Source organism: Hemitrygon akajei, unplaced genomic scaffold, assembly GCF_048418815.1.
Source record: "Hemitrygon akajei unplaced genomic scaffold, sHemAka1.3 Scf000069, whole genome shotgun sequence".
NCBI lineage: Eukaryota > Metazoa > Chordata > Chondrichthyes > Myliobatiformes > Dasyatidae > Hemitrygon > Hemitrygon akajei.
In genome coordinates this window covers 4,339,329-4,365,686 of record NW_027331955.1, presented here as the reverse complement: position 1 = coordinate 4,365,686, position 26,358 = coordinate 4,339,329, and the positions used below count along the sequence as shown (strand labels likewise).

Sequence of the window (26,358 nt, the reverse complement as noted above, 5' to 3'; positions counted from 1 at the left end):
TCACTCCGGGTTCCTCAGAGCCGCAAACACAAGACTCACTCCTGAATCTCCCAGTTTATTACCACTCAGGTTCAGCCCCGTCAGTGATGGGTTTGTACTGAGAGCGGAGACGAGATCCTCGGCACCAGAATCTGTGAGACCGACACCCCTCAGCCTGGAGATGAGAGAGAGTGAGGGTGAAGGACACAGAGAGACAGGAGACGGTACAAATCCCCAGTGTACACAATCGCTGATGACATTAATGTTCAGTGTCAGACACCCAGTGACTGTAAACACAATCTCCCACAGTCTGGTACTTACCCAAGTATCTGTATTTTACACTCCGGGTTCCTCAGAGCCGCAGACACCAGTTTCACTCCAGAATCTCCCAGTTCATTCGTCCCAAGTCTGAACACAAACAGACAGATTGATGAACAAAGTGATTCAAACCGTGGGTCTGAGGGAATTTCTCTCACTCGGATATTTCAGGAAACATTAAACCTTTCAGTAAATCACTGATCTAAATGCACATCACTGTCAATGTCCCTCACTGTCCAGCTCCAGGGTATTCACCGAATGTCAGTAATCTAGTCTGTCGGTGTGACACAGCAAACTCCACATATTCTGTCTCTTTTCCCGATGGTTAGAAAAGTCTTCTTGATGTGAGATGGTCGGGAGAGACAGGGATGAAGGTTGGGAGAAAGTTCCACATTGAAAAATATTTGTGAATAGGGAAAAGTCGATGGGAGACGGTGGAAGAGACCCCACCTGAGGAAAAGGGATAAGAAGACAGAATCTGCAGGAGAAAGTTGATGGGGAAGAGAGATCTCTTAGGAGGAAGGGGATAGGAATGAGAGATCCCACAGGATTAAGGGGATAGGGAGAGTGTTCTCACAGGAGGAAGGGGTATGGGGATGAGAAGTCACGCAGCAGTATACCGATAGGAGAAGATAATCCAATAAGATAAGATGATCCAGAAATATATTGCAAGGAAGGGGTGAGTCCGAACTGAGGCCCGCAATCGGCGGAGGAGATGCGCCCATGGGTTCTGGGTATCTGGTAGTGAGCACAGACACACAGGTGGACTGATGGTGATAGTCACACACGCGGGAAGGGCAGAGGAGGACAATCTCACAATGGTATTTATTTCCTTCTCACTGGGACCATCTGCTGACGGTCTCTTGTCCCTCACCGGGAAGGGGGTGTGAATCTCTGACCCACCTGCTGCAGTCAGTGTCGGTCTGGATGTCAGTAACAGTGAGAAGGAACATTGTCAATGGACGTGTCACAGGCAGCGAGAAACATGGCCATTCCTGTGGTTTACTACCATTAAAACAATGGTCGTTTTTCACTGAAGTCACCGACATCCAACAAAACCTTCATATTCCTGTAGTTATTTGTCACATTATCTGATTTGCTACAATTTTACCCATTTGAAACAACGCAGTTTCACAGGTCAAGAGTGAGAGATAAATCAAGTTACCTCAACTCCTGGCACTTGTGCAGCCCGGGTCCCAGCCGCTGGATTCCTTCACACTGAATGTGGCAGTTCCCCAGGTCGAGGTGTTTTATTGTATCACAGAGTCCGATGACATGACACAGGACCGCGCAGTCAATCGGAGTCAGTGTCATTCCACTGAATGAAAGTGTTTCCACAGATCCCAGTGAGGCCTGAGCCAGTTCACGATTCTGAGACTCAAACAGGTAGTGCAATGTGTTCAGGAGACTCCTTTTACCAGCTTCACTCCTCGTGTTTCCACTCCGGCGTTTAACCTCCTCCTTCACCCAGTCAATCACCCGGCAGGTTGTTTCATTGGGAAATGGACCCAGAAACTCCTCAAGACCCCGAGATGACATTGGGGAGGAGAGACCAGCAACAAAACGGATAAATACCTCAAATCGCCCATCTGTCGTGTTGTGGGCTTTAGTGAGGAACTTCAGGATGTCCCCGGGATGTGGATTCAGGAATTGTGCGACTGCAGCTACAAACTCTTGGATGGTGGGGTGTGGAAATGTGTACACAACGCTCCAGGCAGAATCCTCTCTCTCCAAAAGCTCCATCAGGAACCCGGACAGGAACTGGGAAGGCTGCAGATTGTAGTTGATCAAATCTCCATTTGTAAACACAATCTTCTTCTCGGACACTCCTCTGAAGGCCATCTGACCAACCCTGAGTAACACATCACGGGGATTCTCAATCTCACGGCCGTGGTTTCTCAGGATGTTAGAAATATAGTAGGAGTACAGTTGGGTGATGGTCTTGGGAACTCGCTGTGGGTCCCTGACTCCTTGTGTGAAGAAGGGGCCCAGTGCCAGAGCGAGGATCCAGCAGTAGGAAGGGTTGTATCTCATAGTGTACAGGATCTCGTTCTCCTCAACGTGTTTGTAAACAGCTTCTGCCACCGTCTGATCTTCAAAATGTCTGATGAAATATTCCTTCCGTTCCTCACCAACAAATCCCAGGATTTCAGCACAGACACTGATATCAGCCTTTTCCAATAAATGTAACGCAGTGGGGCGGGTCGTCACCAGCACTGAACACCCTGGGAGCAGCTTGCCCTGGATTAAACTGTACACAATGTCAGACACTTCACACCACCACTCGGGATCTGGGCACTGGTGCTTGGGGTCGGTATCTCTCCAACTGTCAGCAAAATCCATTCTGTGCTTGAATTCATCCAAACCATCGAATATAAACAGCAATCCCTCTGGGTTCTTCCAGACCTTTCTCAGTAACTTCCTAAAGTAAGGATACTGATCCAGAATCAGTTCCCTCAGGTTTATTCTACAGTTAATGGAGTTTAAATCCCGGAATTTGAAACAGAAGACAAACTGGAACTGTTGGTATATTTTCCCTGTTGCCCAGTCATAAACAATCTTTTGTACCATTGTTGTTTTCCCGATCCCCGAGACTCCAGACACTGCTGCCGAACATCCAGAAGTTGATCTTGTGAAGAATCTTTTCATTTTGCCCCGAAAACTATGTGAATACCTATTCTGAAATAGATGAGCAATGTGGATTTTCTCCCGCTTTTTGCGGAGATGTTTTTCTCTCCACTCCTCGTGGTCTCTGCCTCTTGCCAGCAGCTCATGTTCCACCAATGTCCGATCTCGATCAATAGAAATGACCGTGAGCTCAGCGTATCGATCAACCAGCTGGAAAACCTTCACCTTCTCCCTCATCAGGATCGTGTTCACTCTCAGTTTTTCAGTTTGTGTCCGCAGAGTCTCCTTGTGTTTCTGTTGAACATCTGTGGACAGACAGAAATCGGTTGTCAAAGCCTGATCTGATGAACACGGAACACCCACTGATTTCCCCTAATTAAAATAATTGTTAAGGACATTGTTTGGGTGAAATCGGGAGATCAGAAGTAAGCATGTCTGAAAATGAACGACGGCCCAGAAACATTTCAACTCTGATTCAGATTCGCTGTTAAAGGCTCCACTCTCCCCTCTGTTGGTAGTTTGCAGATTCCCCGGTGTTCCAGCGAGCACCAAGTGCACACGTGATTCTGGAGAGGAGAGTGTTGTGTGGAGCGGGTGGTTTCACTGCTTTCACTGCTCAGCTTCTGCTGAACTGTACAACCCTGCAGAGGGTAACAGTGGGGGCTGGTGGGCAATGGGCAATTTACATCATTTTTCTTTTCTCATAACAGACCTGATGTTCTTGATCGTCCTTCAGGTGTATGCTGTCCGTATTGAACCCAGAGTTTCCCTTTCCAGGTTGGTCCAGTCATGGTGTAAAACAACCTGCACTATTCCACTGTCTCTTATTCTCTGAGGAACTAGTACATGACACATGCAATACACCCCCACCACACATCTACAGTCTTCTCTGCTCAGAGGAGCTGGTACGTGAACGCAGGCAATAAGACCCCACCACACATCTACAGTCTTCTCTGCTCAGAGGAGCTGGTACGTGAACGCAGGCAATAAGACCCCACCACACATCTGCAGTCCCCTCTGCTCCAAGGGGCTAGTACAGGAACTCAGGCAATATGTCCCAAGAACAGCCCTACAGTCCCCTCGGCTCCGAGGAGCTGGTACGTGATCTCAGACAACACACCACTACCACCCCTCTACAATGTCCTCTACACGGAGGAGCTGGTAAGTGATCTGAGACAATACACCCCTACCACCCCTCTACAATCTCCTCTACACGGAGGAGCTGGTACGTGATCTCAGACAACACACCCTTACCACCCCTCTACAATCTCCTCTACACGGAGGAGCTGGTACGTGATCTCAGACAATACACCCCTACCACCCCTCTACAATCTCCTCTACACGGAGGAGCTGGTACGTGATCTCAGACAACACACCCCTACCACCCCTCTACAATCTCCTCTACACGGAGGAGCTGGTACGTGATCTCAGACAATACACCCCTACCACCCCTCTACAATCTCCTCTACACGGAGGAGCTGGTACGTGATCTCAGACAACACACCCTTACCACCCCTCTACAATCTCCTCTACACGGAGGAGCTGGTACGTGATCTGAGACAACACACCCCTACCACCCCTCTACAATCTCCTCTACACGGAGGAGCTGGAACGTGATCTCAGACAACACACCCCTACCACCCCTCTACAATCTCCTCTACACGGAGGAGCTGGTACGTGATCTGAGACAACACACCCCTACCACCCCTCTACAATCTCCTCTACACGGAGCAGCTGGTACGTGATGTCAGACAACACACCCCTACCACCCCTCTACAATCTCCTCTACACGGAGGAGCTGGTACGTGATCTGAGACAACACACCCCTACCACCCCTCTACAATCTCCTCTACACGGAGGAGCTGGTACGTGATGTCAGACAACACACCCCTACCACCCCTCTACAATCTCCTCTACACGGAGGAGCTGGTACGTGATCTGAGACAACACACCCCTACCACCCCTCTACAATCTCCTCTACACGGAGGAGCTGGTACGTGATCTCAGACAATACACCCCTACCACCCCTCTACAATCTCCTCTACACGGAGGTGCTGGTACGTGATGTCAGACAATACACCCCTACCACCCCTCTACAGTCTCCTCCTCACGGAGGAGCGGGTACATGAACTGAGAAGATCCACCCCTACCACACCTCTACAGTCTCCGCTGCTGCAGAGAACTTGGACATGAATTCATGCAATTCACTGATATTGTCCGGAAGAGTAGGAAGCTGAAGATGATGTCAGCAGTAACAGGAGATTCTATAGTCAGGGGGACAGGTGGGCGATTCTATGGACACAAAATGGAGACACCGATGTTACTTTGTCTCTCAGGTGCCAGTGTCCAAAATGTGTCTGGACACGTCCAGAATATCCTGAAAAGGGAAGGTGAACAGCCAGAAGTCGTGGAACATATTGGTACCAATGACATAGGAAGTAAAAAGAGAGGATTTCTGGAAAACAGAACATAGGGAGGTAGGAGTGAAGCTGAGAAGCTGGATCTCAAACATAGTAATCTCGGGATTGCTGTCTGTTCCACACGACAGTGAGAATGGGGTGGCAGATAAATGCGTGGCTGAAGAATTGCAGCGGGTGTAGGGGTTCAGGGTTTTGGATAATTGGGACAACCTGTGGGACAGGCGTGCTCTGTACAAAATTGACGTGTTGCACGAATTCGAGGGGGACACATATTCCTGTGGGTAGATCTACTGGAGTTGTTGGGACTATTTTACACTAATATGGCAGGGGATTGGAAACCAGGATGATAGAGCTTAGAATGAGCCTACAAGCTTACCTTAGATGATAGGTGTAACATGAATATCAGAAAGGACAAGCTCATGATTGGGTTCAAATGCAGACGGATCGAAATGTTGAATTGCACCACAGAGGCAAAATTCAAAAGGGCGCAGATGCAGAACTGATGGTATTCTATTTGATTGCGCGTAGCATTCGGAACAAGGTGACGAGCTCTCGGTGCAATTATATTTAGAACAGTATGATGTTGTGGGCGTCACTGAGTCGTGGCTGAATGAAGGCCATAGCTGGGAACTTAAAATCAAAGGATATAATTTGTATCCAAAGGACAGGCAGGACCAAATAGGTGTTGTGTTTCTATTGATTTGAGATGGAAATACATGTTTAGAAAGAGATCTAGATAGGATCAGAGAATGTTGAATCTTTGTGGGTGAAGATAAGAAATTGCAAGGGTAAAAAAAAACATAAAGAAAATCATATATAGGCCTCCAAATAGTAGCCGAGAGGAGGGGTTGATACAGAAAAGGGAGCCGGAAAAGCACGTAATAAGGGTAATGACATAATTGTAATGGGGGAATTCAAGGGAAATAGGAGAATCAAACATACGTAAGGTGTCGAATCGCAAGAGAGGCAATTTACTGAATGCCCACGAGATAGCTTTGTAGAGCAGCTTGTGCTTCAGACTACGCGGGGAGAGGCTACTTTAAATTGGGTCTTGTGTAATAACCCAGATCTTAATAGGGAGCTTAAGGCAAAGGAATCTTAGGAGGCAGTGATCATGAAATGATGGAATTCAAGCTGCAAATTGAGAGGGAGAAGCATAACTTACATGTACTTGTATCGCAATGGAATAAAGGTAATTACAGAGTCATGAGAGAGGAGCTTTACCAGGTGGGTTAGAGAGGGTAATAATGGGAATAACGGCAGAACATAGATGGCTGACGATTCTGGATATATTTCACAAGGTGCAGGATAGATATGGCCCACAGAAGAAGTTGCTCTCAAACGGAAGAGGCAGGCAACAGTGATTGACAACGGAAGTTAAGGACTACATAAAAGCCATGGAAAGGGCATATAATGTAGCAAAGGTGGGTGGAAAATTTGATGAATGGAAAGGTTTTAAAATCCAACACAAGGCAACTAAAAAAGCTATGAGAAGTGAAAAGATGAAATATGGGGGCAGTCATGCCAATAATATAAAGCACGATAATAAACACTTTTTTCAGTTATATGAAGAGTAAAAGGGAGATGAGAGTTGATATTGGAACACTGAAAAGTGATGTTGGTGAGATAGCAATAGGGACAAAGAAATGGCCGATAAACTTGATGGGTACTTTGCATATGTCTTCACGGTGGAAGACGCTTGCAGTAGAACACAGGCAGCCCAAGTGAGTGCTATTGATATATCACAACAAAAAGTGCTCGGCATACTGAAAGGTCTTAAGATGGATAAGTCACCAGGGCCAGATGGACTACATCCCAGAGACCTGAGAGAGGTTGCTGGAGAGATAACGGATACATTGGTCATGGTCCTTCAAAAATCAGTTGGTTCTGGCATGATCCCGGAGGACTGGAGGATTGCAAATATCACTTAACTCTTTAAGAAAGGACGAAGATAATATATAAAAAAAGAAAATTATAGGCCAGAAGCCAAACCTCAGTGGTTAGGAAAGTGTTGGAGTCTCCTATGAAAGTTGAGGTTTCGAGGTACTTGGAGACTAATGACAAACTACGTCAAAGTCAGCATGGTTTCTGTAAAGGGAAATCATGCCTGACCAATCTGTTCTCCGAGGAAGTAAGACGCAGTGTCAACAAAGGAGAGGCAGTGGATGTGATTTACTAAGATTTTCAGAAGGCATTTGATTAGGTGCCACATATGAGACTGCTGAACAAGATAAAATTCTGTGGCGTTACAGGAAAGATATTAGCGTGGGTAGCGGAATGGCAGGAGGCAGCGAGTGGGAATGAAAGGGGCCTTTTCTGGTTGGCTGCCTGTGGCTAGTGCTGCTCCGCAGTGGACAGTATTGGAACTGCTGCATTTGACGTTTTTTGGCAATGATTTGGATCATGGAGCTGATGCCTCTGTGGCAAAGTCTGCGGATGATACACAGATAGGTGGGGAGTAGGTACCAGAATGTGGACAAATTGGAAGAATGGGTTAAAAAGTGGCAGATGGAATACAGTGTTGGGAAATGTATGATAATCTGTTTTGGGACAAGGAACAATAGTGCGGATCATTATCTAAATGGGAAGAAGGTTCAGACATCACAGGTACAGAGGAACCTAGGAGTCCTCCAGCAAGATTCCCAGAACTTTAATGTACAGGTTGAGTCTCTGGTAAAGAAGGCAAATGCAATGCTGGCATTTATTTCAAGTGGAATGGAACATAAAAGCAAGGAGATAATGCTGAGCCCTTATAAGTATGTAGTCAGGCAGCACGTGAAGTTTTGCCAAACGTTTTGGGGATATACCTCAGAAAAGATGTGTTGTCATTGGAGAGAGTCCAGAGAGATTCAGCAGGATGATTCTGGGAATGAAGGGGTTAACATATGAGGAGCGTTTTGGCAACTTTGGGCCTGTACTCAACGGAATTTGGAAGAACGCGGGGAGATCTCTTTGGAACCTACCGAATGCTGAAAGGACCAGACAGGGTGGATGTGGAGAGGACGTTTTCTATGGTGGGAGTATCCAGAACTGGAGGACACAGCCTCCAAATTGAGGGGCGATCCTTCAGAAAAGGTAAGGAGGATTTTTTGAGCCAGAGAGTAGTGAATCGCTGGAGTGCTGTGCTACAGGCTGCAGTGGAGGCCGTGTCCATGTGTATATTTAAGGCAGAAGGTCCTGATTAGTCAGGGCATCAAAGGATATGGTGAGAAGGCAGTTGTATGGGATTGAGCAGACCTGGGATCAGCCATGATGTAATGGCGGAGTGGACTCAATGGGCTGGATAGCCTAATTCTGCTCCCATGTCTTGTGGTCTGATGGAGGAAGAACAGCAAATCTCGGCTCCACTTTGGATCTGAGGTGTAAGACATACCATGCTGGTGTTGGATGTTTCTACTGGAGAGGTTTGGCTACAGTTTTGACAGTTCGCGGGATATTTGGCGCTAAGAAAGGGGAATGCAGAAGCTTCTTCTGCAGTTTGAACGGGGCACGACTGCGCAAGCGCGTGACGGTTGACCTGCGAGAACAGCGAGAGAGTTTAAAAAGCCAGCAGATTTACGGAGCGGGCGACGTAGTAGCCGGTGACGGAGTAGAGGGAGACAGAGCAGGAAGGTTTTGGCTCGAGAGGCTTCGGCCAGAAGAGACTGAGGACAAACTTGCTCTCAGTGAGGTAAAGCCGGGTAAGCTCCTTTAATTAATCTAATTATCTTAGAATTGGGTAATGGAAACCGCCGTTAGGACAGCCGGGTGCTCCGTTTGCAGTCCGTGAGAAGTCAGAGCGAGCACAGCTGTCCCTGATAACTACACCTGCAAAAGGTGCATCCAGCTGCAGCTCCTGACAAACCGTGTTAGGGAACTGGAGCTGGAGCTGGAGGAACTTCAGATCATTCGGGAGGCAGAGACAAAAATAGACATGAGTTTCAGGGAGATAGACACTCCTAAAAGTCAGGAGACAGGTAGCTGGGTGACTGTCAGGAGAGGGAAGGGGAATAGACAGAATCAAAACACCCCTGTGTCCGTTCCCATCAATAATAAGTATACCACTTTGGACACTGTTGGTGTGGACGGCCTGCCAGGGATAATTTGAAGTGGTCGCGCCTCTGGCATCGAGACTGGACCCTCAGCTCAGAAGGGAAGGAGGGAAAAGAGGAGAGCAGTAGTGATAGGCGATTCGATAGTTAGGGGGATAGATAGGAGGTTCTATGGGAGAGATCGAGAATCCTGGATAGTCTGTTGCCTCTCTGGTGCTAGGGTCCGCGGTGTCTCAAATCGAGTTCTCTGTATTCCCAAGAGGGAGGGGTGAGTAGCCAGATGTCATGGTACATGTCAATGACATGGATAGGAAGAAGAAGGAGGTCCTGCAAAGGGAGTTTAGTGATTTAGGTGCAAAGTTGAAGATCAGGACCTCCAGGGTTGCAATCTCAGGATTGCTACCCGTGCCACGTGCTAGGGAGATAATGCAGCTAAATACATGGCTAAGGAGTTGGTGCAGGAGGGGGGGGGGGTCTTCATGTTTCTGGAAAATTGGACCTTGTTCCAGGGAAGCTGGTACCCGTTCCGACGGGATGGGTTGCACCTGAACTGGAGGGGGACTAACATCCTTGCGGCAAGCTTTGCTAGTGCTACTCCAGGGGGTTTAGACTAGCTTTGCGGGGGGGGGGGGGGGGACCAGAGTGTTAGAGCAGATAGTGAGGTGGAGGAGGATAATGATCATGCGAGAACTGCAAGTATTGTGCATGGAATAAAGCCAGGTCTGACATATAGAGGTTTAGAGGAAACAGAAGCAGATAAAGGGTGTAATGGTAGTAAGTAGATGGGCTAAAGTGCGTGTACTTCAATGCAAGAAGCATCAGGAGTAAAGGTGAATAACTGGAAGCTTGGATACATACATGGAATTATGATGTAGTGGCCATTACAGAGACTTGGCTGGCACCAGGGCAGGAATTGATTCACAATATTCCCAGATTTTAGTGCTTTAAAAGGGATAGAGAGGGGGGGGAAGGGGAGGAGGGGTGGAATTACTGGTCAGGGATACTATTACAAACTACAGAAAGGGTGGGCAATGTGGCAGGATCCTCGTTTGAGTCAGTATGGGTAGAAGTCAGCAAACAGGAAGGGAGCAGTTACTCTATTGGAAGTATTCTTTAGGCCCCTAGTAGCAGCAGAGATACCGAACAGCAGATTGGGAGGCAGATTTTGGAAAGGTTCAAAAATAACAGGGTTGTTATCATGGGTGACTTTAACTTCCCTAATATTGATTGACACCTGATTAGTTCCAAGGTTTTGGATGGGGCAGAGTTTGTTAAGTGTGTCCAGGACGGATTCCTGTCACAGTATGTCGACAGGCCGACTAGGGGAAATCCCATACAAGATCTAGTATTAGGTAACGAACCGGGTCAAGTCACAGATCTCTCAGTGAGTGAACATCTGGGGGACAGTTATCGCCGCTCCCTGGTATTTAGCATTATCATGGAAAAAGATAGAAATAGAGAGAACAAGAACATTTTTAATTGGGAAAGGGTAAGTTATGAGGCTATAAGGCTAGAACTTGCGGATGTGAATTGGGAGGATGTTTTTGCAGGGAAATGTACTATGGACATGTGGTCGATGTTCAAGGATCTCTTGCAGGATGTGAGGGATAAATTTGTCCCGGTGAGGAAGATGAAGAATGGTAGGATGAAGGAGCCATGGATGTCAAGTGAAGTGGGAAATCGAGTCAGATGCAAGAAGGCAGCATAAATGACGTTTAGGAAGTAAGGATCAGATGGGTCTGTTGAGGAATATAGGGTAGCAAGAAAGGAGCTTAAGAAAGGGCTAGAAGAGCAAGACGAGGTCATGAGAAGACCTTTGTGAGTAAGGTAAAGGAAAACCCCAAGGCATTCTACAAATATGTGAATAATAAAAGGATGACAAGAGTGAAGGAAGAACAGATTAGAGATAAAGGTGGAAAGATGTGCCTGGAGGCTGTGGAAGTGAGCGAGGTCCGCAATAAATATTTCTCTTCGTTATTCAGCAAGGAGAGGTACCGTGCTGCCGGTGAGGACAATATGAAAGAGGTTGATGTTCTGGAGCATGTTGATATTAAGGGAGAGGAGGTGTTGGAGTTGTTAAAATATATCAGAACGGATAAGTCCCCGTGGCCTGACGGATTATTCCCCAGGCTATTCCATGAGGCGAGCGAAGATATTGCTGAGCGTCTGGCTAGGATCTTTATGTCCTCGTTGTCCACGGGAATGGTACCGGAGGATTGGAGGGAAAGGAATGTTGTGAGTTTTATTAATAATCTGGACGTGGGGGTAGAAGCGTGGGTTGGCAAGTTTGCAGACGACACAATGGTTGAACTCTCCAACTTCCGTTAATTCCCTCCCTCTCCCTTCCTACATCCCACTTTCACACTGTTTCATCTTCTAGCTGCCTATCACCTCTTATGACTCTGCCTTCTTCTACTAAACATCGTGCTTTCCCCTTAGATTATTTCTTCACCCCTACTGCCTATCACCTCCCTGCTACCCCTCCCCCACCCCTTGACCTTTCCTCTGACTGGTTTTCCACCCTCCCCCCACCTTCTTTATAGGGCCCCTGCCCCCTCCTTCTTCAGTCCTGATGAAGGGTCTCGACCCGAAACGTTGACTGCTCATTTCAACGGATGCTGCCCGATCTGCTGAGTTCATCCAGCTTGTTTGTACGTGTTTATTTGACCACAACATCTGCAGTGTATTTTGTGTTCACAATGTTTGGTGGTGTTGTGGATAGTGTAGAGGATTGTTGAAGGTTTCAGAGAGACATTGATAGGATGCAGAAGTGGACTGAGAACTGGCAGATGGAGTTCAACTCGGGGAAGTGTGAGGAGGTACACCTTGGAAGGACAAACTCCAAGGCAGAGTACAAAGTAAATGGCAGGATACCTGGTAGTGTGGAGGAGCAGAGGGATCTGGGGGTACATGTCCACAGATTCCTGAAAGTTGCTTCACAGGTAAATAGGGTAGTTAAGAAAGCTTATGGAGTGCTAGCTTTTATAAGTCGAGGGATAGAGTTTAAGAGTCGCGATGTAATGATGGAGCTCTATAAAACTCTGGTTAGGCCACACTTGGAGTATTGTGTCCTGTTCTGGTCGCCTCACTATAGGAAGGATGTGGAAGCATTGGAAAGGAAGCAGAGGAGATTTACCAGGATGCTTCCTAGTTTACAGAGTATGCATCCGAGATTATGAGAGCTACGGCTTTACTCTTTGGAGAGAAGGAGGATGAACGGAGACGTGATAGATGTATACAAGATATTAAGAGGAATAGATGGAATGAACAGCCAGCGCCTCTTTCTCAGGGCACCACTGCTCAATACAAGAAGACATGGCTTTAAACTAAGGGCTGGGAAGTTCAAGGGGGATATTAGAGGAAGGTTTTTTACTCAGAGAGTGGTTGGTGTGTGGAATGCACTGCCTAAGTCACTGGCGCAGGCAGATACAATAGTGAAATTTAAGTGACTACTAGACAGATATATGGAGGAATTTAAGTTGGGATGTTAAAGTATGGGAAGCAGGGTCTTGAGAGTCGGCACAATATTGTGGGCCGAAGGGCCTGAATGTGGTATACTATTCTATGTCCTATGCTTCTTCTCTCACCGACGGGAATATGTGTTTAGGAAACTCATAGATTTCTCCAGGTGCACAGCCGAAGATCCGGACGGTAAAAAATGTTCCGAAAAATGCAATTGGTTACCCGTCCCCCAGCCACAGTAACAGAGTGTCTCCCAAACTCTGACAGTCTCGAAACATGCCTGTAAAGACAGGTATTCAGGCACTCCGAGTGAAATAAAGACATTGAGATTTCTGTTCCATCGCTTACCTTTCAGATGCTTGGGCACTTCAGATAAACCCCGCTTAGGGTCCATGTAGGCGAACTGGCCGTCACCTGTTCGAACAGATTAACCTGCATGAAGTCTGTTCTGTGTAATACTGTAAATTCATCAGCATTTACATCTGTAACACACAGTGTATTGTTCACCGTACCTCGTTCCCGTATTTCATTCAATATTCTGCTCAGCTTCGGTAAATGGTGATGTAGTTTCACAAAGGATTCCCACATCACCCTCCGGGCCCCGGAGCCCTTCTCCATCACCAGATCCAGGAGGAGTTTGGAAGCGCCCACTCGGTTTCCCTTCTCCGCGAGCTCAGTCACGCCCTGTAATGAACAATGGGGAACATATTGAGGAGCAGAGGGATGGGTCCAAATCTACCATGAATATGGACTGACACAGCACATTCTGCTCCCCGCAGATCACTAACAGCCATTGAAGTGTTCGTACTGGGGAACGATTTTAAAAGAAGCGAGCGGGGTCAGTGTGGAGTTACTGTACGTCACAGATGGCGGGGTAATAATCCGCTTGACGAGTTTTAAGAGGAGCACACAAGCGTCAGTGAGCCAGAAATTGAGTAGGGAGTTGAGGCTTTGTGTAAGAGATGGTTCAGTGTGGAGCGGCGGCGGGTTAGTTAGTTTTTGGGTAATATTTTACCTCTTTTTCATGATTAGAACGGTGGGCATGCTATGCAGAATAGTGGAATGCTTTTCCTACAGGGTCAGCAATACAGGGAGACCTCCATTCTCCCCAATAATTACACCGTCAGGAATTTGACCCAGCTGAGGCTTCTTACAGACTGTGCTGAGGAATGGGAGCTGGAGCTGACAGGTTGACTGACAGGCTCTACAGAGAGGGAGCTATACCCAAGGGGCAGGACACAGGCAACTGGGTCACCGGCAGCGGGGCGGAGGGGGGGGGAGGGAATAGGCAGCCACTGCAGGAAACTCCTCTATAACAGGTATACGGCTTTCAGTTCCGGGGTATGCCTAGCAGAGGAAAGCCACGGTGATTACGCCTTTGGCTCTGAGTTTGTCTTTGTGACTCGGAAGCGATAAAAAGTGCTGAGCTGCACTGACAGAGGGAATTCAATGGTCAGGATAACAGACTGGAGATACTATTTATGAGAACAAGGCATTTGGATACCGGCTTGCCAATGCCTGGGATATCTCCCGTCGAGTCTGACACATTATGAAGGGCAGGAGGAGCTGTCAAAGGTCGTGGTCCACGTCGTTACCAATGACAAGTGTAGGAAGTGTGATGAGGTCCTGCAAAATGATTTCATGGAATTAGATGCTACGTTAAAGGGCAGGAACCCTAGGGCTGTGTTCTAGGGATTGCTATCCGTACCACGTGCGAATGAGGCCTGAAATAGTACGATAATACATCTAACGTGTGGGTGATCAGATGCTACATTATGGAGGGCTTCAGATGTTTGGATGATTGGGCTCTCTTCCAAGGAAATGGGACATGGAGAGAGGTGATGGTTTTGCACCTGAACTGGAGGGGGACTGATAATCTTACGGGAAGGGTTGTTAGCGCTGCATTGAGTTGGGGGAGGTGTTAAACTTGAGTTACGGGGGATGAATAATCAGAGCGGATAATGGAGTGGCTGTGTGGGAAATGTGTTAGGACATCTTACAGAGTCAGGTCACTAAACATGGTGAAACTAATGTTCTGAGTTGCGTATTATTTCATTGCAATGAGTATTGTAAGAAAGGCAGATGAGCCTAGAGCATTCATCAGCACATTGAATTGCAGCATTGTAACTATTGATGTGATTTGCTAGGAAGAGGCTGTTCAGCATTCCAGTGTTCCATTGTGTAAGACATGATTCAATCGAGCGGGATGAATTATAGAAGGAGAGGTGGCATAACTAGACAGGAAAGATGTCCCTGCATTGCTCAGACAGGACAAACGGGAGGGCTCGTCTACTGACTGCATGGGTGAAACTGAACAATAACAAAGAGATAGTCATTGGGCTTTAGAGGATCAAATTTGTAGAGAGATCACGGACAGTCGCGATAAACACAAGGTTATGATGGTAGATGACAGACTCGTGTGCAGGTAAACACTTTGGATGTGGTGCCAATAGCTTAACATCATTATGAAATAGGGTATGTCTGGTCTTCGGGTTAAGAATCTAAATTGGAGAAAGGCCAATTTTAATGGAATCAGAAGGGATTTGAGGAAAGTGGATTGGGACCGGTTGTTTTCTGGTACAGACGTGCTTAGTAACTTTGAGGTTTCCAAAACTGAAATTTTGAGAGTACAGAGTTCGAATGCATAAAAGACCACAAGTACAGAGTTTGACTGTTCCTGACGGAATAAAAAGCAAGAGTAAGACGTTTAGGGAGCCTTAGCTTTTGAGAGATAGTCAGATCCTAAGCACATAACAAGTACTGTTTCGAAGGATCAAATGAGGTACTCGATGAGTACAAGAAATGCAAAAATCTGGAGAGCTGAAGAACGGCATGAGATTGCTCGAGCAGACAAAGGAAAATAGACTTCCAAATTCGTCATCAAATGTATTTCGAACAGAATTATGCCAATGGACAAAATTGGTCCTCTTGCAGTCAGAGTGGGCCCTTATGCATGAAGCTGAAAATGGTGGGGAGATTTAAATGGAATTTTTTTCATTTATATGTACTGTTGTATATTTCACTGCTGTCTTGCCTCACTATAAAGACTCTGGAGATATGCAGAGTCTTTGGAGTGAGGCAAAGAAGCAGTGGAATCATAAACATTACACAGATTATAGAGGAGGAGATATTTGTTGTCTTGAAGCAGATTAGCGTGGATAAATCCCTAGTGCATTCCTTCTTACCTCTTTTTAGGCTAGTTCAGAGATTACAGGTGCTCCCGGCAAAGGTACTTAAAATGTCAGATGTGGAAGTATTGGAGGGTAAGTAATGTTGTTCTGCTGTTTAAAAAGGCTGTAAGAATAAGCCAGGGAATTACAGACTGGTGATCCTGACACCAGTGCTGGTAAAGCTATTGGCAGAATGGCAGGTATTGTAAGGGACTGAATATTAGTATTTGGATGGACAAGGATTGATTAGGGATAGTCAACACTGATCTGTGCCTAGTAGATCCCGTCTAACCAATCTTATAGTTTCTCGAGGAACTCACCAAGCAAATAATGTAAACCATTCAGTGGATGATATCCACATGAACCTCAGCAAGACCATTGAGAAGATCCGTCATGAATGCTTGATCAATAAGATTAAGTCGCTTGCCATTCATGACATGGCAGTAAGTTAGTTTAGATATTGGATTCGCGAGAGAAGCTGAGAGTGGCAGTAGAGGTTTGCTAATCCGACTGAGTGTCTATGACTAGTGGTGTGCGGCAGGGATCTGTACTGGGTCTGATGTTGTCTCTCATATATATCAACGCTCCGGATGACAATCTGGTAAAATGGGTCAGCAAATCTGTGGATGACACCAAGGTAGTGACAGCGAGGAAGGTTATCAGAGCTTGCAGCGGGACATGGAACAACTAGAAAAAGGTGGAATGGAGATTCGGAGATAGAATTCAATGAAAACACATGTGAGGTGTTGCACTTTTTGAGGAGAAACCACGATAACACTAAGACATTGAGTGGTAGAACATTGAGCAGTGCAGTAAAACTAAGATATCTGGGAATACATGATCCATGGGCTTTCATAAATCAAAATATTGAATGTAGAAGTCGGGATATTCTGTCGAAATTGATGCTGCAGAGGCTAATTTGAAACAATGTGTGCGCGTACCTCTCGGAAGGATATCAATAAGATTGAACGAATGCAGAAAAAATATTACAGATTGTTGCCAGGACTTGAGGACCTGAGTTATAGGGAGAGTGTGAATAGGTTAGGACATTACTCCATAGAATGTAGGAGTACCAGGAGAGGTGTGCTAGAGGAATACACGTCTATAAAAGGTATAGAGAGAGTTAGTGCGAAAATGCTTTTACTACTGAGGTTGGGTGGGACTGGAATTAGAGGTCATGGGGTAACGATGACAGGTGAAAGGCAAGATGAGGCGGAACTTGTTCACTCCGAGGTTGCGGAGAGCGTGGAATGTGATGCCATCGGAATTAGTCGATGTACATTCGATTTGAACGTTTCAGATCGATTTGGATAAGTTCATTCAATGGGGGAGTTATGGACGTCTCCAGTCCGGGTTCAGATCAATGGGACTAAGCATATAATAGGTCAGTGTGGACTAAAAAGGCAGAAGAGCCTGTTGCTGTACTGTAGGGTTTGATGACTATGGCTAGGTCAATCAATGGCAGGCTCACTGTTGATTTTCCCTGGGGTAATTGCTGGTGAACCACAGCAGGATTACACTTCACTGCCAGGCTCCATGGGGGGTCCAGATACAGCCTGCAGCTGGGAATTGGCAGTGAGGAGCAGTCAGCAAACTCAGGACTATTGTGCATGTGTGACAGAGCAAAGCCAACTGGTGGTAATGTTGAGTAAGAAGTTTGGAATGAAATTGTCAGCTGCCTCACGTGGAATATAGTGTTCGGTTATAGTGTGTAGCTCTTCACTAAAATTCAGTCTGGGTGGCAATAGGTGAATGCACTCCAGTAGCACACGGACCATTGGAAAGCTGCTTCTTTGTAATTATGTGTTAGCTGTAGATCATTCGAATATTTTCAGTGATAGTAATATTGCACTTCCCGGTGTTAACAGCATATGCCGTGTTAACTACAAACTCAAATTGGAACAGTCACAAGGAACAAAAGATAACAGAACCATGAGGCATGTTGTGATATTGATCAAAAAAGGGTCAGCAGTTCAAGTGACAGATAATAGTCAGTGTTGCCTGGTCAGTTGAAAATGGGATTGAAGATAGCCTCGAGAAATGAGCTGAGAAATAAGTCACAATATATCTGATTTGTGGGAAACCTGTGGGTCATCAGCAGAACACAGTCTGGTGAATGGCCATTAAGGTCGAGCATTGGAAACATGATGTGATGTCAGACTGAGTGGTGTAAAGTGGTTCTCTGTCCACCTGCAATGTCCGTCAAGTGTCACATCACTAAAGTCACCTGTCAATCAGTGCCTGTATCCTAACCTGTCTAAAAATGAACGTGGTCAGATAACTGGAAAGGGGATTATATTGGTGAATAAAGGTTCAGGGTTTCCGCAGATGAAAACTCTTTTCTTGATGTTCACCACAAGCATTGCAGGATTTTCATAGCCCGGAGACGCCGTTACACCGGTTCTGTCGGTCTGTGATTGATTCAGTAGAATCTACACTCAGTATATGTCACTTCCACTTACGTGATACTCTCGCCCGGTGAAGTGATCCTCGCCCATTAACATGGAGCCGACTCCCTCCACACCCTCCTCAATCGCCTGCTCCAGTCGCTCCATGTAGAATCTCGTCAACCGGAACAGGTGGTGATCCTCACATTTTGCCAGGAAGGCGAAGATTGCGGAGTTCAGATCTGTAGTCAATCATCGAACATAAAATAGTAGAGTGTACCATGCGTATGCGGACACAATGCCAATTTAAACCAATCACATCTTCAGGAACACGGTCAATGTCCCTCCGTTCCCGGCCTACTCATGAGTTCAAACGCCTCTCAGATGCTGCTGAGTATCTGTTTCCAGTCCCTCTCTCGGCAGCTCATTCCAGACACCGATCACTCTCTGTGGAAAACATGCATCCAAAATCCCCTTTAAACTTTGCCCTCTGACCTTAAACCTATTCCCTCTGGTATTTGTGGTGAAACTCGTCTGCACTCTCTCCAGACCCTTCACATCATTCTCGTGATGTGGTTGCCAGATTTCTGTACAATATTGAAATTGTCTCTTAACCAAAGTTCATCCAGTTATAGCCCAACTTTAACAAATATCTCAACTCATCCTTAGCACGCTACCAACCGTGAGAGCTATGCATATCCAAGACCCGTCTGTACAACAAACTTATTAAGGGTCCCAGCATTCAGTGTGCACATCGCTTGCGAACTTGACCTCCCAAAGTGCAACTTCTTATATTTCCCAGAATTAACTGTGCCTGGTGACTCTCTGTTCATATTTCTAATTGGATGCTGAGCACTTCGATAACAGTCCCAAATTTACTCAACTCTGCCAACTGTGTAAATCGACTAATGAGTGCACCCACGTGGTTTTACAAAGTATATCATTTTGAGTAATGCATAGTTTATTATTAATTTATTTAAATCACACACGACGCATGGCGAACCAGTGATCTTTGAGGACACTACTGGTCACAGATCTTCAGCCAGAATAACGCTCCTCCTGTCCTGATTCTTGAAGCATTTCCAGGAGATCTTGGTGTCTGACAGTGTCAAAAGCTTTTGTATAGTCGATTAAACATAGGTAGATGGCTTTTTTTTAACTGGATGGCTCGTTCACAGATCATCCGTAGCATGAAAATTGCATTTCTGGTTCCAGTGTTTTCCACAAAGCCGCATTGTTCTTTAATGGATTCTGGTTTTAAAAGCGTCTTGCTCTCATTATGATTACTCTGAGAATAATTGTTCCCACCTGGTTCATCAGGCTTATTGTACGATGTAACTCACATTCTGTTGCTCCCTCTTTCTTTGGAAGTGCGATGAACACTGATTTACTTAAATCATCAGGTATCTCCCGATGATCATAGATTTGATTTGCTATTTCTGTTATTTTCTCTATTCCAAAATCTTCTAAGGCCGGTATCATTTCAACAGCGATGTTGACTGGACGAGTTGCTTTGTTATGTTTTGTTTTATTTCTGGCTGCTCGAATCTCTGATTTTAGAATGTTAGGTCCTTCAAGATTCTTCTTTATGTTCGGCTATACTCGGACCAGACAGCATCCATCAGAATAGAAGGAGAAGTGAGTGAGTATGTGAATATCATGAGAGGCAAGGTTATGTCTTTTCACCTGACTTCTTCAACCTGTATCGTAAAAATATCTTGAGAAGTATCAAAGACATCAAAGGACTCACAAATTGGAGGCCAGAATATAAATAACATCCGATATGCTGGTGACATCTTACCAGTAGCTGACTCGGAAACAAAACTTAAAGAACTACTCACGATAGTGGCAGCATAAAGTAATTGCAGAGGCCTCTCAATCAACACTAAGAGGACAGAAAGCATGGTCATCTCCAGAAAGACAAACATCCCACAATGTGTGATCAAGATCGGAAATACAAACATCAAACAAGTCAACAAATTCAGATATCTTGGCAGCCAAATAGCAAGTGATGGCAGGTGCGACACGGATATCAAATACAGATTAGCGATGGCGAAATAGGCTTTCCAGAAAATGAAGACCATATTAACAGACAGAAAGATGAGCATGTACACTAAAAACAGAATACTGCAGTGCTACATTTATTCTATCCTGATTTATGGAAGTGAATGCTGGACCATTTGCCCAGCAGTGGAAAAGAGAATAGAAGCAGCTGAATTATGATTCTACAAGAGAATGTTAGAATGTTAAAATATCATGGACTGCACACACGTCAACTGAAGAAGTTCTCAGAAGAGCACAAGAAGTTAGATCACTCATACCAACAGTAAAAGAAAGATAACTCAGATTCCTAGGACACATCATGCGGAAAGATGAACTAGAAGAAATTATACTGTCTGGAAACCCAGGTGGCTGCATATCGGGGAAATGAAGTCATCCAAAGAGCGAGGGATAAGTTTGTATGGAAAGCCATGGTCACCCACATCCGCATCGGACATGGTACCTAGACAGACAATCCTATTCTATTTTATATGCCCAAAACAACTTTCAAATCAATGTACAAATTCTCTAATTAAGATTCCTTAATTCCTTAAGATTCCTTAACCTGAAACGTTGATACTTAATTTCTCTCTATAGATGTTAGCTGACCTGTTGAGTTCCTCCAGCATTTTGTGCGTTGCCTTCTCTACTTATCATTTTGTTTTACTTTAATCCTATTCGCCAAGGACATTTCAATACTTCGGTAGCCCCCCTCCCCCCAGATTTCCTATTTAAAATTTCTCCTGTTCACTGTCTCCCGCATCCAGCCGGTTCTCCCTCAATATAACGTTCTTTAGCTCGGCCACAAAAGACAGACACCGGGAAACTCCGCTCAACTCCATTGTGCAACAACCCGGAAATCCGGGGAGAATTCACCATTGCCCTTCCAAACGAGAAAACATCTGTTTTTTCTCACTGGCTGTTGGAGGCATTTTCCACATCAGGTTGTACCAAATATTCTGTCTGTTCCCTGGACTGTTGCATTGCCCGCTGCTGTATTCCTGAGTTTCAGCCACTTATTCAGAAGCTCCTTCTCCTTTCACTCAGGTGAAGATTTGCCTGGTGACCGGAGCGATTCGACCATTCCCCTTGTTAAGTCCTTGCGCTGGAGCTGCTGAATTGTTCCAGTGCTCAAGGTCGCTTTACCAGTAGGATCAATGACCCCGTTTAATGGTACTTTCTCTCTGCCCCTTTATCGCCCAAGTTTATTCCTCTGAACTATTGATGATTTGACTACACGTCTACCATAAGGACAGGGTTTTAATAAGAGACCAGTGAGCATACCTGTGTCCATTCTGACTCTGACTGAGTTTGGTTGATTGTCGTCTTCTTGACTGCCATCCGGGTGGAAGAAAGCCCCACCTGCTGGCAGTGACCTGAATTACACAAATAAAAAAGTATGATTCAGTTACTCCGTCCTTCAAATTTAAAACACTTTTGTAGGTTACTGCTCACTCTCCTACATTCCAGGGAGTAAATGCAGATTGGAGCAAAGACCTCCAACTGAACACAAATTTCAAGAAGATAACGAGGAAATATAAGGAAACGTTTTTAAAGGAGTGATGCATTGAAGCTGAAGAAGCCAACAGGTTTGGACAGCAAAACAAGAGATCTGTTGCAGAAGATTAGAGAAATCAAAGGAATATTTCATATAAAATGAGCGTAGGAAAAGACAAAGAAGGGAAGGACCTTACTGAAGCAGAGCAGATCAAAACTTTTTGCCAGGAACACACAGAAGAACACAACAGCGAAGACACCTGCAATGACTCCTTCATCGATCTAGAACCGGACATTCTGGAAAGCGAAGTCGAATGGGCGATAGAAAACACCCAATAATAAGGATGCAGGGTGTGACAAGATTCCAGTTGAATTGTTTAAAACTCTAATAGGTGATGTTCTACTGAAAAAAAAAAGAACAACAACAATGACTTTTAGGCTGGATATAGATCCGTTTTTATCCTAATACCCAAGAAAGGAAACGTAAAGGAATGTTGAAATTACCGAACAATTTCACATGGTAGCAAGTTAATGCCAAAGATCATTCAAGCAAGACTCCAGCAATGTATGGATCGAGAACTGTGAGGTACAAGTTGGTCTTAGAAGAGGCAGAGGCACCAGAGACCAAATTGCTAACCTGCGTTGGATAATGGAGAAATCGAGGGAATTCCAATCAGGTAATTATCTATGTTTTATTGACGGCTCTAAAGCCTTCGATAGTGTGGACCATAATAAACTATGGCAAATCCTTAAAGAAGTGGACATCTAATCTGCCTTGTGAGAAACTTGTACGACGATCAAGAAGCAACAGTCAGAACTGAACACGGAACAACAAACTGATTCAACATTGGGAAAGGAGTGCGATAAGGCTGCTTACTGTCACCCTACTTAAGTAATCTATGTGCTGAACACATCATGGGGAACGTTGGTCTCGCGGACTCAAAGTTGCCTAATGAATAATTACTGCTGTAATGGCTGAAAGCGAGGAGGATCTGAGGAGGCTTCTGATGAAAGTGAAAGAGGAAAGTGGAAAGCTGCCCTTTCGATCAATATTAAGAATACCGGCTAGTCCTATCATCTCCGTTCTAATAAATGGAAAGGAAGTGGAAATAAGAACAGATTTTGTCGGTTCAACGTCTTCTATAGATGGCAAATGTAGCCACGAAATTAAATAGCTCTTATTTCTGGGGAGGGCAGCAATAGGAAATTTAGATAAAATACTGAAATGCCGAGACGTAACATTGTCTACGAAGGACCGTAGAGTCAAGTCTATGGTATTTCCAGTTGTGATGTCTTGCTCTGACAGCTGGACTATACTATAAATACAAAAGAATCAACGCCTTTGAACTTTAATACTGGAAGAAAGTGTTAAAAGTTCGTTGAACAGCAAGAAGATCCAACAAGTCAATAATTGGTGAAATACAGCCACACTGCTAACTAGGAAGCTTGAAAAGCTCAAAAGTTTTGGATACATCATGAGAAGACAGAATTCCTTTAAGAAGAATCCAAGGTAAAGCAGAAAGCAAAAGAAGGTGAGGATGACAGTGTCTACGATGGATAGATAATATTACTCAGAAAATGGGTTTGACCTTGGGGGATTTTAGAGCGACAGTTTCTTACAAGAAGGCTTGGTGTGCAGAAACACTGTTTTATTTGGCAGGATTCTTTTGTTTTTCATTTATGTTTGAATGACTATTGAATTTGAGCATGTTGGACAATGATTGTATCATAAGCAAAATACAGAATTCATATAAATGTTTTCAGTCAATAACAGACTTCTAATTGTTGCAATTTGTTCTTCAGATAAGTTGATAATGCAAACAGGAAACAACTAGGCTACAAGTATCTGACCCACAGCATCTAGTAGCAGAGTCTGCTGGCCCAATGTGGCTCTGTTTACTCTGTTCTTTAAATCCAGTCACCTCAAACAATGACCAACCACAGGGTGCCTCTAGCCCATGGTGTCATACAGTAAGATCATTCCTTGCCCTCAAAATCACCCCAACACCGCACTTGCAGGTCAACACTTTACCAGTGTCCGTTACAATATACTGAAGCTTTTTTCCTCCTCGTTAGTTCAGAGGATATTACCCCCTGTTTTCCCACTTCAATCCGTCGCCTTTACAGCTCCGCAAACTCCTTGTCGAGGAAGAGTGACATTTAAAAGAAAAGAGCTTATTGGATTTTTCTCAGGAGTCAGGGTACTAAACACGTGGTGGGGTCTACGGGAAGGGACTCCTTAATGGCGAAGCCCATTGGCTGCAGTGCTAAAGTGGCATTTGCTGCCACTAATAGGAGATAAGATAAATCCCGGCACTTCACGGCAGTTATCTGAGAAACGCCAGGCACGCGCAGCGTGAATAAATCATCTCAACGTCAGCCCCGGAGCGCGAGGGTGACGAGAGGGCGCGCGTGGGCAGTGGGCGGGGCGGTGAGCTGGTGCGTACAGAAGATGGGGAGACTGTTGAGTCATGGACAAGGAACGGGTAGCGCAGCCCTCGGTCCCATACCGTGCTGGCCAGCTCACCGAATGAGTCAAAAGTTATACCCCCTAATGCAGTTGAGGCACACATTTAACGCACAAAGCTGAACGCAAATCATTAAATCAAGCAAACGGCTTGTGTTCAGCTCAACTATTATAAGTAAAATCATATCTCCCTTCACATACCAGTGAGCTTACATCAATTAAATTGTCGGAGTTTTGCCAGTCAACACAACAAAACACAGAACTGGACCACCCGGCCCCTCGAAACTGCTGTGCAGATAATGAGATCACGACCGAACTGATCTAAAATTTGATTAAATATTCCCCCATGTCCATCCCTGTAACACTTCAATCCCGCTGTTTATCAAAAATATCGACCTTCAACAGAATCACAGTCTTTGCCTCCACTGGCCATTGAGCAGAGGAGATCAAAACACCCACAATCGACACAGGACCAGTAGATGCACTCGTCTGAAATTGGAAATTCTGGAAAAGGAACAGGTGTTCGCTGTACATCTATCAGACCCTTGCTTTGAATCAGGTGGCTGTCGTTCTTAATCTTTACCTAACCTGTGGAAAATGTCAATCAGGCAAACAGGAAACAGTAGGAACACACAAATCACTGCCGCCAGAAGTGGCTTTAAAAAACCCAAATATCTTCTCGATCGCTGATCCAATGCAGACAGAACTGGTTTTTTGGAAATAAAGATCGGAAATATATATCAGAAGTTGAATTATTCTCACCTCAATTCCCCAACAATATTCTGACAGGGTGGATACTGTATATCGTTACTTACAAATAACCCCGCCCACTGCCCCACACGGATCTCACGTAACCATGGCAACACACACAAAGATGGAGGATCTCAGTAGGTCAGGCAGTATCTATAGGTGAGTGTAAGCAGTAGACGTTGCGGACCGAGTTCCTTCATCAGGACTGGAATCGAAAGGGGAGAAGGGCAGATGATTGACAGATTTGGAAGATGCGGGTTGTTGTTCTGTGAGACTCGGTGCTCAGGGTCTGCGAGCAAGCAGCTGCCTGTCCGTCACATTCCTCAGAACAGGGAGCGGCCGTTCCGCTGAAATCAAATCCAAACTTGTTCGACTAGACACTGTTGTTCAAATGTAAAGGCAGTTTAATATTGTATTTAACCCTTTCAGCTACATGGCGCGACGTAAAGAACATGACCTATAGCCTCCAAGGTAACAGTATTTTTTCCATAGATGCTGCCTGGCCTGCAGATTTCCTCCAGCATTTTGTGTGTGTTGCTCCGATTTCCCGCATCTACTGTTTTCTTTTGTTTGAGAGAGATCTGTGATGGGTCACTGCCCCGTGGCATCTTCATAAGTCACTACCGGGTGAAAGATGCCTTCTGCTCGCACTCAGTAGAAACCACCCTGCAGAGTATTTCTGGTTGAAGGCAAAGTCGTCGTTTCTCTTAATCGATTTGGACAATAATTGACTCGTTACCAAGAACATATCAAGACTCCCCTCTCCCACAAAATTCACTCGCGATCCCGACCAAACCCGAGCCTCGCTGTAAACGCTGAATAGTTGTGCAGAATCATAGACAACACTTACCTCTGATGTTGTAACCGGACGGCGTTCAGTGTGGTCCGAGTCTGACTGCCCGGGTGATCGATAATGTTCCTGCACCAGTGTGCTCACCCTGTACGGAGAGTTGACTCTGAGCTGCTGCATTAACCTTTCTGTCCAGATTTCCGTGTAGATCTCTCATTTCTCTTTCACCGCAAGCAGTGGGGCGGAGTTTCTCTGTTTAACTCAGCGAGTCCCAGGCTGCAAAATTGATCCAGTCCGGGTTCTGGGAGGGTCTGAGCTCCATCCTCTGGGAGGGAGTGACGTACTAATTGAAAATCAGCGCCAGAGAGGGAATAGTGTGCTGGCTTAAAATGGGAGAAAGATGCCTAGTGGTATCTGTA

General features: G+C 45.4%; 1 protein-coding gene across 1 annotated transcript; it reads right to left on the bottom strand.

Moving 5' to 3' along the window:
* On the bottom strand, positions 1-26,022 carry LOC140722094 (NACHT, LRR and PYD domains-containing protein 3-like). Its single transcript, XM_073036886.1, has 8 exons — positions 26,000-26,022; positions 21,720-21,811; positions 18,471-18,637; positions 13,351-13,522; positions 13,187-13,252; positions 1,463-3,230; positions 301-387; positions 1-154 (listed from the first exon to the last, which is right to left on the bottom strand). The coding sequence occupies exons 2-8, from the start codon at positions 21,727-21,729 to the stop codon at positions 1-3; spliced, it is 2,424 nt and encodes an 807-aa protein (XP_072892987.1). The 5' UTR covers positions 21,730-21,811; positions 26,000-26,022.
* Between the last annotated feature and the right edge of the window lie 336 nt (positions 26,023-26,358).